At 50.5% G+C, this 12,444-nt stretch overlaps 3 protein-coding genes across 3 annotated transcripts; 1 reads left to right on the forward strand and 2 right to left on the reverse strand.

The window, feature by feature from the left end:
• Positions 1-34: 34 nt before the first annotated feature.
• Positions 35-2,424, reverse strand: FIBRA_00018 (uncharacterized protein; the record flags this gene model as incomplete). Its single annotated transcript, XM_012321918.1, has 4 exons — positions 35-453; positions 567-1,851; positions 1,928-1,989; positions 2,277-2,424. 4 exons carry the CDS (start codon positions 2,422-2,424, stop codon positions 35-37), a joined length of 1,914 nt encoding a protein of 637 aa, XP_012177308.1.
• Positions 2,425-4,894: 2,470 nt separating this feature from the next.
• FIBRA_00019 (uncharacterized protein) lies at positions 4,895-5,966 on the reverse strand (the record flags this gene model as incomplete). Its single annotated transcript, XM_012321919.1, has 8 exons — positions 4,895-5,016; positions 5,072-5,117; positions 5,168-5,229; positions 5,294-5,400; positions 5,453-5,560; positions 5,606-5,651; positions 5,705-5,745; positions 5,818-5,966. The coding sequence occupies 8 exons, from the start codon at positions 5,964-5,966 to the stop codon at positions 4,895-4,897; spliced, it is 681 nt and encodes a 226-aa protein (XP_012177309.1).
• A 1,487-nt stretch (positions 5,967-7,453) lies between these two features.
• On the forward strand, positions 7,454-8,245 carry FIBRA_00020 (uncharacterized protein; the record flags this gene model as incomplete). The annotated part of the gene is made up of 2 exons (XM_012321920.1): positions 7,454-7,818; positions 7,897-8,245. 2 exons carry the CDS (start codon positions 7,454-7,456, stop codon positions 8,243-8,245), a joined length of 714 nt encoding a protein of 237 aa, XP_012177310.1.
• Positions 8,246-12,444: the final 4,199 nt, after the last annotated feature.

A 12,444-nucleotide genomic window follows, 5' to 3' on the forward strand; every position in this document is an offset into this window, starting at 1 on the left:
CTATTGATCGATTTGTTGCATGTATCAAATCTAGTTACGTCTGCCTGCCTATCAACCTGGCTCTCAGCAGCTCCTCTTTCTCCATAAGACTATCATCAGCCCCGATAGCTTCTAATGAGGTTGGAACAATGTCATCGTTGGCATTGTCATGTTCCACAGCACTGCTGAGAGCAGCCTTCCTGGCAGCTGCAAGGCGAATCCGCAGTCGTGCCTGGCTACGAAGCCTGCCTTCCTGAGAAGCAGCCGATTCCAACGGCCCGACTGAGTTGGTAGTCTCCTGGACACTGAAGGCAGTGGCCGGTCGCATAGTAACGGCTGAATCTGCGTTTTCAGGGTTAGATTGAGACCCGACGTCGTCCATGGCGGCCGTATGACTACTGATGCGCTTCTCGTGGGCGAGTTTGCTAAGCAGAGCCGCACGTAGATCGCTCGAGGCCAGCGGCGTGACACAACCTAGGAGTTGGCTCAGGTTAGCGAGATCTCAAAAGAGTGGAACAAGGTGAAACTCTGAGAAATATGGGATACGTGGACGGATGGGCGGGCGCCGAGAGGAGGCAGGAACTCACCATCCGGCTTGACCTTTGGTGGCTGCAGAGGACTGGCTTCCTCATCGACGCATTGGGAAAGACTTCGTGGGCCGGCAGCGGTCAGATCAGAGTCTGACAAACGAAAATTGCGTTTAACCAGACTATCTTTGGCTCGAGCGGTCTCGGGTTCCGGGGGGAGGACCGAAGATGCTTGCAAGCCAGTTGCTGAATTGCGCGCGGCTCCGGCGGAAGCACGTTGTGGAGCAGGCTCTTCGCGAGAAGTAGACTCAGTCATGGTGGGGGTAGGATCGGATAGCCGCAGGAGCAACGAGGGGACCCTCGAACTGAGAGCAGCTTCTCCAGGCAGGCGTCCTTTACGAGAGCTAATAGCCCCTTGTTCATTCGGCACAGACGATGTGGATGACTGCCCACGATATCCCTGTAATTTGTCGTGGCCTCCAGAGGCACCACGTATGGATAGGTGCATTTGCACCGACTCCACCAGACTGCGTCTATTCGACTGAGCTGGGACTGTCCTCCGCTGTGACTTCTTCACGCACACCGCATCGCCAGAAGACGCATCATTAAGCGAACGTTGAGGCCGCTCTGTGGGAGGTTCTCCGGAGGGAGATGCCGCTGCATGTGTATCTAGCGCCGGGGTATTCGGTTGTACATCATCACTGTCCTTCAACGCAAGGGAGGCTGTTGCTACGTCATTAATGTGCGCAGTAGACACATGTGCGTGGTCGCGATATGTGTTCGTAGATGACTGCTGTCGCCTGGGGGATAAAGGTCGGCTTTTGCGGCGTGCACGATCATCGCCAGGTCTGCTTCGCGATATTCGCTCCTCACGACCTTTGCCCTTATGGCTGTAATCAAGATTACGGTCTCTAGTCGGGGGACGAACACGTCCTTCCCTACCGCCTTCTCTGCTATTAGAATTACGACGAGACGGTAGCCTCTCACGAGAATGTCGGTCCAGATGACGAGGGGAATGCGTTTCCCTCTCTTCACCTGCTTGCCGATGAGACGACGTATGGTCCTTACGCCCATGAGGCGAGATGGGATATAAGCGAGATGACCGCGGGTATGGAGAGGGAGAGCGCGAGGCGGGGGTTAGACTGCGGGACGGGGACATAAGGCGAGTGCTTTCGCCCGAGAGCGAACGAGAAGGGCCTCGGGATATGGAGCGTGGCCGGGAATGCGACCGAGACCGAGACCGAGAACGAGAACGAGGACGAGAGAATGAGCGCGACCGCGATCTCCACCGTCGAGCCCGTTGAGGCAGAACTGCTGGAGCCGGCACGTTCTCCGGAACATCATACTAAACACGCGTCACCAAATAAATGAAGAAGAGTCGGTGTGAGGTGACGAACGTAAATATCTGTATTCAAGCTCACCTGGACAACTGTGTCATATACGGCCAAGTCGCGGTAAGGAGAGCGAAGGTAGGAATATAGTTCTAGATGCACGAGTGGGGTCAGTATCCTAATGAAAGGAAGCTAACGGATGGTCGGCATAAAAGCATGATACTAAAGCCGGTGGGTCGGCGAGAGACCCATATCAAATTACTGCAAGCTATGGTCTAGGTTCGCTAGTCACAAAGATGGAAGAGAGGCCGTCGCCGCCGTGGTGATACATTGGACCCGATACTATGGTAGTGTCAGAGACAATGCTACCGCATGCCCACACAGGCGGGAGATTTGATACTAATTGAAATACACAATAGCACGAGGAGGGTACACTCACCGTGTGCAAAATGCTCCGCGTTCAGGCGCTCGCCGCCGCTATCCAAATCGAGGAATTCGGCCAGTAATCGCACCGCAGGTTCCGAGCGAATATCAAGTGACTTCATGAGAGATAACACGAATGTTGTCAAGAACTTGATGTATCGCATAAGGGGAAAGGGGGGGCAGTCAGGCGACAGACACATGCCAAGAAAGACATTGTCAGTAGACAATCGTGCGAAGCATATGACGAAGTGTCGGCCACGAAATAGACATTCAACGGAGTGTTCAGCAATGTATAGGCAGCATATGGAGGAAACAGTGACATCCAAGAAGTTAAGACACGTCGAATAAGCAATCATATAAACCGTTAGTGCGGAGTAATCGATTTCGTTGGCGAATACCAGAAGTGGCGTAAGGAGCAAGCGAAGTGGTAACGCATCGACCGACGGTAAATCATTGAAATTCAGAATAAAGATAGTCAGTACCATGTCTGGGGGATCGCCCGTGTTCAAGCATACAAGCTTAGGACTAGGGCCACCAGCAGTATGATTGCACTCACCTCAACATCCAAACCTACCCATACTCTCAGTTCGCGTCGCAAAAACACTGTGGCACGGCTGATGAGGTCTGGGGATGTTGCAAGCTGTGCAGGGGTGGGCAATGGACGGTAGCGTGTGTAAGCGTTGGAGGCCACATGCTAGATTGATTCCGTCAATAAATGCAGCAACGATGGGAGTCACAAAAAGTGTAAAAATACAGTGAATGGAATCGAATATATTGACAAAACCTGTATGTCTAACTCTCACCAGGCGGAGCCGACGCTATAGTCATGCATAACGGCGTATTTGGCATAATCTCTCGAGCGAGCAGGAAGGAATATGGGAAATGACTCACCTTCGCGTATAAGTGATGCCTATAAACCCACCTTCGTTTCTCGATAGCTCTTTGAAGCTCGTCGGCTTCTTCCTGTTCTCTGCGCCGTCTGAACCCCCATTCGTGCTCGCGCCGTGTCTGCGCACGTCTTCGTGCTTCTTGTTGAGATGTGAGTGCGGCCCTTCTCGAGTCTGGTGATGCACGCAAAGGTGATATATAATGCTTCTGGTAGTCGTACTTCGACCGTATATTGTGGATCAGGTAGTCGCCCATGTTTTGTGAGCAAAGAGGACATCGTCGCGATTGCTCTGGCGGACGTTGATCCAGTTTAAAGAGGGTTGCATTATAAGTGCGCCGGTGAATAGATGTGGTATAACGCGACAAACGACTACGCACCCGTCCAAATGAGAAGACATTCAAAGCAGAACTCATGCGAGCATGTCGGCACAACCGCTCGGTCTGCGAACGGCTGCAGACATATGCTGCAGTGGTCTCCCTCGTCGTTGGCACTTTCATCGTCTGTTGTCTTAATCGTCTGGTCTGGCGGTGGGATCTCGACGATACTTGGGGATCGAGCCGGAGGCGTCAGTGAGGGCTCTAACTTGATCCGCTTCGTTGGAGGACTTCTCTCCAAAGACGACATGAGAATGCCAACAAGTTCCACAAACGAAGACTATGCAGGAACAGTGACAAAGAAGCAATATGATATGAGATCGTCGAAAGTTGAGGGACCGCTGTGTATGAAGACGTCCAAAGACCAAGTGAAAAAGATTAGTAATAAGCTACAGAACCATACTATAGTGTAACAGTCAATACAATTACATCATAGCGTATACAATAATAATGCTTTAATATAAGTATGCAGTAATGGCTGTCTTCCATACCACTGAGATCATCTCCGCGAATCCTTCTCGAAGACGTCCTGGCAGAGGTAGTACCTGCGTATATGTTGCGATTACAGCACTGGTGCAACGGTCATACTTGTCCGAACTTGTAGACATTCTAGTGGTTGCAGCCAATCAAGTGGTAGTAGACGACTGGGATTACTAAACGGTAAAAGTTGACCGTAAGGAGACGGGAAGACCAGTGCGCCATCGAAAGTCGGGTGGGATGTAAAGACAGGCCTGGCCCGCAGTATCCAGTCGAAGTTCGTTCTATAGCTCCTAGCATGGGTATATGAGCGAGAGTTTCATTAGCAGACAAAGCATCATACAATGCTGATCCGATTCCAGTCAAAGCACCTACACGAAGTCAGCAATTCACCATAGGGTAAATGATTGAGGAACATAGCAGGGGTTAGCAATCAACAGTTCTTGGTCACACTGAGACAGTGGAGAATGATATATAGGAAGCTTCATAGTTGCAGCCTCAAGGTCATGCTGCAGATGATATGGATCAAGCAAAGCGACGCCGCTTACCGCACGACCTCACATCCACATCCACATCCTTCAGTAGTAATGTGGTCCCTACATTCCCTTTCGAGCTAGGTTAGATGCTGAGTACAATATTGTCCCTACCAGGAAACGAGAAGCAGTTTTAAAATGCGTCAGATGCCATCCCAGATCAACATCAACCCTAACTATTAGAATTGGTAAATAGTCATACGGTGTGGTAATGAGCCATATGTAGGCCAGGGCAAAGCATTCCAGAAGCCTATACCACGCCGGCATCGGAGGGACATTTAGCTGAACACTTCATGGGGAGCGAGTGCGGACACACGGCTCCAGAACAGATTTCTATTGTGTGCAGTAAACAATAGCACGTCTAATTCGCAATCTTGTCAGCATCCTCTATCGCTTCGACAGGGTGTCGCTTGCGCCACTCGTTCAGACCTTTCTGGAATGTCTTGTCGTCTAATCCACTCGATGCAAGGCAAAAGGTTACGCCTAGGAGAGTCATGAGCTCGCATGTGGATGGCGGAATTGGTCGAATGAAACAAACCCAGAGACTCTACTTCACGATTGCGGCTTTCGTCATCGAAAAATAGCTATCAACATGTGAGCATAAAGGAAGCGTCGGAAGCGTAGATGTCTTCACCATCTCTGAGTACGGTATCCTCGTCTTCTGATGTAATCTTTTGAAATGTGTTATCTTGGAACCTACATGTCCGGAAAATTTGTCAGCATCGGACTAAAGCGCACTCTAGAAACATAGCCGACGAACCTGGGTATATCTCTTGTTGATCAAAGAACCGGATTGCAGGCGTCGGGGGGACATCTTTATTTCCCGCCTTGGGTGGAATTAGGAGTAGGGACAACGCTTGACGAGCACTGCCTCGCGCATCAGGGCGGCATATACAAGACGATACGTAAGAACTCATACAGAGCAGGCGCACCCGTGCGCGAACAAGCTGCAATCACCACCTCTGCTGCACGTAGTCGATGCAGGATCTCTGGAGCATCGCGGTAGAAGGCGATCTCATGGTTATACCTACAAAATTTAGTATGGGGTACGCCACAGAGTTCAAGTACCCACTTATCGCGCACCGAATTCACTGCATCGCCATCACGGCGCAGAGGAGCTGAAATGTTTCGACTGAGTGCGGTATTTAATTTCTCGCCCCGCAATACTTACGAGTGACATGGGTATCTACCCAAAGATCCCAGAGGGTGTAGCTGTGCTGATGAGACGTGGTGTGGCGGTCGCACTCTAAGTCTTGAGATTAACGTGCTGACTACAAGACGTACTCAAGATCAAAGGCGACGAGCTTGGGCAGCCTGCTGGTCATGGCAACGATACTGATGATGTCCTGATGTCGTCGTGGAGGGAGAGCAATGGCCTCAGACCGTAGGCGCCAGGTGCGCCGCGTCTTCTCCTCGGACCTCAGTGGAACCATCGTTCTCTATGCGTCGCACTGTCTGTCTGCTGCACTTGCATGCTCTATATCTTAATCTTTGTCCTTCTTCCCCTGCGATGCTGGGATGTGTAACACTGGGTAGAAAACCAGCGCCAAGTCCTCACATATCGACTCCCCTCCAAGCGACCACCAACTACTGGTATCAACTCATCGTGCCAGTATAATTTTGACCGTCTGTGTGACTTTACATTTGTGGTGCCTCGTATGTGGACTGGGTTACCCGCAAAAGGCAAGTGAGTTTGTCCCCCGCCATCGTGTGCAACTTCCATCTAACGGTTCGGCGTTGGCGGTTTCGAGACACAGAATGCCGCGTGTACTGATTTCCCTAAGTCACTGCTTCGCTGCACCAATATAGGTGCCTCTGCGCACAGGGCCAGGACACCAAGTAGCGAACCGGACTATCGCGTGTATGGACCGATACGCATTGCGCTAGTACCGCCTCAAAGAATCCGTCATCTATAATTGGCTGACCTGCCACCATCTATAGTGTCCGGTGAGTTTTCCTCTGTGTTCTCACCCCAAAAGATGCGATAGCAGATGTGATTTGCATCTTGACAAATTTGTGGTCCTCCTTGCCGTTCACTCCCGCCACTGATTCAGATTGGTGGCGCACGAAGTTATTGGGATAGCTGTGTTGTGCATCTGAGTGTAATCCTATGCAAAGCGGGCCGCTCTACACTCACGGCTTTTAGACAATAATCCAGTACTACTATAGGGGTTTGTGTGTGCGTGATGCAACATTCACTGTTAGCCGACACCGCCTCATATGTGGTCTTATACAAGCATCATCCGCTTCCATTTCATGGCATCATCTTTATTCTTCCAATGAGTTCTATCCAAATCTCATGTCAGGAATTTAGGTTCCACTAGCCAAAAGAATCTGTAGTCCTCGCGGAGGTCAGATGAAAACCGAAAATTCTCCAACGCCCTCCTTGACTGGTTGGCTAGCTTGGGCTTCAATAGAGGGCCTTGGCAGCGGAATAAATGATAATTTGGGACAGACCAGGTGTCGACTGGAACGCTTCAGCGCTCCGCTATCTATTTGTTCCTGTGGCGAGTGGCGAGTGGCGAGTGGCAGGTGGCAAGTGGCGTTGGATGACAACACTACCTGAGGACACCAAATGCTGCGCCTGGTCCGCCTGGTCCGTCAACTGGTAGTCCTGATACCGCCGACTTGTGTCTGAAGGCCGCTTGGGAGCGTAAGGGGGGGGGCAATGCCGGTGCGACACTGCTCGTCGTAGCTGGCGAGAACTGCGCCCTAACATGCATCATGCACGTTGCATGAGCGCGCAGTAAGCGCCTAGGCATCGGCCATAGGTCGTCAAAGCGCTTTTTCGCCGAGACAATACAAAAGGCCTGTCCTTTCAGGACCACGCTCGCACTGATGAACGTTGTCTCTTCGTACGCGCACCTGCTGTGGTCCGTTGCCCTCTCGCTGTCGCTAGGTCGTCTTCTGCTGGGCTGGAATGCCACGTACCTCGTCACCGACATGGAGTCTCCCGCCACGCAACCAGACTTTGCTCGACCGCTCACTCCTGCATACTGTACTTCATGACTTGTCTTCTCGTCTCCTCCAGTATTTCGGGCGTACAGTGCGTCTCGTTGTGCACGGGGGTGTCATCATGGTGCTACATCCCCGTCTCGCATCTCGAAGTAACACCCGCGACGTCGACTACAACCACCGCTCCTTTGTGCAAGAGTGGCGACGTCTCGGTGTCAAGGACGCTGGAGAGCGCCTTAAGACATGCATTACTGCCACTGCTTGTCGCTTCAACCTCGGAGCAGATTGGATGAACGCAGATGCAGATGTTGCTCTGCCGTATGCCAGGGAGTGAGTGATCTGACTTCATTGTTCAAACTCTACTGAGAACTATCTTTGTTTGTTTTTCCGCTTTTTGTAATCACACAGTGTATATGGCAACGTGTATGATTCCATATGGACTGACGCCATCAGTGCGCGAAACCTAAGCATCAACACTATATTCACGTCTCCCGGCCTCGTGCTCGTTGGAGTCAGCTGGAGCTGGGCCGTTGCACTGAAGCTTGTGCGCTACCAGAAATATGACCCATATGACATCGCAAACATTCTGCGCTTGGGACGCCAGCAGCGCGGCGTGAGGTGGACTCGCAAGCTGTTAGAGGACTGGCTTGTCAGTATGTGCGGTGCCATGAACTATGCTGCTTATCCGCCGTGGTATATGGAAACTACCAGAGACAGAATGCGCGATGCCATCCGTCTTGCCGAAGTGTGTGCATGACGTCGTCGTTCTAGGAGACATGTTAGGGCCGGCATTTTGTTACGCTATATTTTTATGTCCTTGCGATGACTTACTGTTCTGAACCTAGTGGACAAACACACCTGTATAATCTCAATCGTCGATCCCCATATTGCGGACAGTATCTTTTACGTATACCCTATCACCTTCCATATAGCATGAGTTCTGTGTCAGTTTAGTTAAATACCCATTATTCTGAAGATTGCTTTTCTTTTCCGTAGTTATGGCGCATTGCAATTGCGCATGCATCTCCGATGAAGAACATGCTGTCGTGAGTGGGCCATCCCCGCATCTCATTTATGGATAGGCTGAGTGAATTTGAAAAGTACAATGGAATGATCTGCACCCAACGCTTGGTCTTTCAAAAAGCCGATCTCCGTTTCACACGATGACTCTTGAGCAAGTTGAAAACAATATCCAATACTTCTTGGTCGCGGTCAATACGAATGAGAGGCCGCCGAAGGGTGAGTACAACGTATTCTTGCTGCACCCAGGTCTGATTTGTTGGTTCGGCCGTAGTAATTGATTCTATAAGATAGTTCCGAGCTTTGAGGAGGCTTCCCTGTCTCTAATCGAGCTGTGCAAATGTGAAACTGGAAGCTGAGCAGCGTCATTGCATCATGATTGTTCATGATGAGGAAGCTCATGCCGCGGCCAATACACCGTACACCCTATCATCTTTTGAGCTTATCTTTGGCTTTCCAGCAATTGTCATTCCCATATCATATAGTGATCCGGGGAAGTTGCTGTCCGGAAACACAGCAAAGAATTCATCCTTTTCTCACCCAAGAAAAGCATCGGAAAGGTGGTCTCTCCCTACCATAGAAATGGACATTGCTTTTTTGTACAAGGTAAAGTGTACTTGCATGAACGTGCGATTGCGAGGGTCTTATCAATGATAATGACTTGATGTAGAACCTCCTAGACCGCGCTTCGGAAAACACTATTCATTGCATAATATTCCCAGCAAGAAGGGGCAGACGCATTCGGTCACTTCTATCTCTCCATCTCCCCTCCGTGAGTACTAAAATGTCAGCTGACAAAATGTTCGTAAATCGATATGCTACGTGCCCTATCCTTCATTCCGTCTTCATCTTCCCCCTGTTCATCTCTGCTTTGATGTTTTTACCGGTGAAGCTACAGATTAATATACAGTTCAACAACTTCTTGATCATCTCTAATCGAAATGGAGCACAGTCGCGAAGACGTCGAGTGTCTCGGTCGCAAGAGTCTCAACATTGTGTGAGATCAGATAACAGACGACCTGCAGCATCCCCTGCTACGACAACTCAGGCCAGTAGATAGACTCTTGGATTATATGAATAAAACGATCCGTACTGAAGCGATGATGCAGTTATGCAGAGTCGGAGTATAGCACAAGTGCTACCACAAGTAAGTATCCGGGATGGTTCGTCGTCCCTTGGAATAATTCCTGTCTAACATGCTGTTTGTGAGGTTCGTCCAAGACTCTAGTGTCAACTGAACGGACAATGCGCAGACCTACTCCTTCTCTGAAGAGTTGGTCAACTTCGTCGACGAGCTCACGGAAAGAACCTCAAGCCTTACATGACAAGTCGCAATCCTCTTCAGCAAGTTACACTAGGACTCGTAGTCTGAATTCGCGGGCGTCGGCGTCTCCCTCGCAGACTGGCAGCGGGAGTCAGATTTCTGTTTCGCGGCTGAAGTCGCTGACGCGTCTTGGATGAGTCGGCGCAAGTAAAGTACGTTTTACAGTTCCTACTGTGCGTATTGCTAATGATCCTCAACTGATCCTCCAGTATGCTTTTGGCGGTCCATATCGGCCTCACAGATATATCTTTGTCCGCGATGTCGAATTCTGTGAGAATCATGTGTCCGTATGAAGTTTCGAGATCGCGCACCGCGAGCGTGTCATAGCGATGCGCGCATACTTGTTGCTAGTGTATGCTGAGATCAATCAAGGCAGACAACGACTGGTCGAGCGCGCGTGCCAATCTCCTGTCAGTTGTTAGTCAATTTGGTGAGCTTCGCTCTATCTGCAGCCAGTTGGATAATGAATGATCCACTCCAGCGATGAGTCTCGCAGAGTGTTAAGCAAACGCATACTCAAAGACGATTGGCATCCTGACAAGCTGTCACGTCAAAGTTATGATTGCAGCTCCCTCAGAGGACACGACAATACATGGGCCTTTACAATCTACGACACGCTGATGAATTTGTTTTTAGAGCCCCTCGGGCCCTTGTGAGTTAGCTAGGACTGTCTCAATTTTATGCACATGGAAAAACATACGGTGTTCTTAATAGTTCTTCATAGTTCTTAATAGTATTATCCTAACATTTTCTTTTGTGGCTAGGTATCGCGGGTTCTCTTCGCTGTCGTCCTTTTGGCTGAACTGGTACTTTGGCGGGCTGATGCCACAGCCGAAAAACATACCTGATCCCACAAAAACGCTTCCATGTCTCCTATTGACTATGATACAGGCAGGCAAGCCAAGCTAGCTGAGCGATGGCCTTCAGTACCACTTGATATGAGGGGTGCATGTCGCAAATACCATTCCATTCATTAGGATTGACAAGGAGCCATAGCTCCTTGTCAATTCTAATGACAGCGATGGTAGCGTTGCAGGACCGATTCTAGCGACCATCATCTTGTGATGCGAGATAGGTCGAGACCTTCTTAAGTGTCAAACTGCGGAGCTTCAGCACCCTGAAAAGGCTCGTTAGATCCATCAGTGGCAGCCGCAATATCCTGAGCATAGCAGAGACGGTGGAGTGAGATCCCATTGTCGCATCACACAAGCGTACTTCCGAGTGTGCACTATCATAAGTCTGCGCTTCAACAATATGGGTCTGTTGTAGCGCTGGAGTTATCCCAGTTCAGTTAGTATGCTTCCGGGATAAATTCGTCAGGCAGCGTTTGTGCACCAGTGGATTCGGGATGCTGTAAGGCATTCCGCATTCCATGCGCCTCATGCGTACTAATTCTTTCAAAGCTATAAACATGTATGTATGGCAATTGAATGAATTAAACTCCCATCTCTACGGACTTTATGATCAGGCTAGAAGAGACGCTCTCACGAGCATCGGTTGTTCTCGCGAGTCACGAATGACGCAGTAGAAATTCAGCCAAGTTCTTATTTCCTCTCAGCCTACTCAGAAGACGAACTTGAATAACTGAGTGGAAATCGATTGCGGGTCCACTGGAAGTGTAGCGTGCGACAATGATTGCAGAACGAACCGATGCTCTTTGATATCACGCCTCGGGCGGAAACCGGCCATAAAGCCATGGGAGACACCTATGCCCGCTAAGGCAGGAAAGCACCCTGGACAAGTATACAGCAAACACGACGATCAGCAGATGTGCTCTAGAGTCTGACGAGTGAGCCCGCTCGCCGTGTACATGAATATATCCTCTTCGGGCTACGCGAAGGGCTCCGGATTCCGAGTCTTGCAGTCTGCAGCCCCTACAAGGCGAACTCCGCCGGTCAGTCGTCTGTCGAATGGTAGCCAAAGTGTACTTACCGACCGGCGGCACCGCGCAAGTTTTGAGAAATCAGGTGGATTTCCAGGATTACGAAACTCTGAGAAGCGACATCGTAGCATGCCTGAGCTACTGGTGAATTCAAGAGCTCAGACATCTCTCGTCGTTGCACGTTGACCTCCTTCCGAGCGGAAACGGATCAATGCACTAAAGTGCGCAGGTGGCCAAGCCTGAACATGAGAGCGGTCGCCGTGGAATCCGAGTCGGCGACCGTGGGTCGGGAGGTGTGATCCGTGTTTCATTGCCGCTGAGCCAGTGGGCATTGCCGGTTCGGTTCGCTCTGCTTGATGAACCTGATCCTTAGACAGTCGGGGCCTGAGTTCCGTGTCACTCAAGCTGTCATCTCACCTATGCGGTCGCTGATGGCCTGTTCGTCATCTCCTTCTCAGCCGTCACATAGGTGGCACGCGATGTCAACTACACAGCTGGCCCCAGATTGCCCCACGGCGGAAGCACTGGTCAGCTCACCTGCCTCGTTGTTGAACTTGCTTCTTGCCGCTCCGGTCCAGATTTTCCAATAAATACCGCTGCGTGCCCGGATCAGACAAATTGTCAAGTCTACGTCCGTCGTCACGGCTTTCTCTCCCCTCGAATGCTGGCAGCAGAATTCCCGGACAATATGCCAGAATCTCTGGAGTCTCAGATAAAGGAAATGCGAGCG

The sequence above is a fragment of the Fibroporia radiculosa genome, assembly GCF_000313525.1.
Source record: "Fibroporia radiculosa TFFH 294 genomic supercontigs, scaffold8, whole genome shotgun sequence".
Classification (NCBI taxonomy): Eukaryota; Fungi; Basidiomycota; class Agaricomycetes; order Polyporales; family Fibroporiaceae; genus Fibroporia; species Fibroporia radiculosa.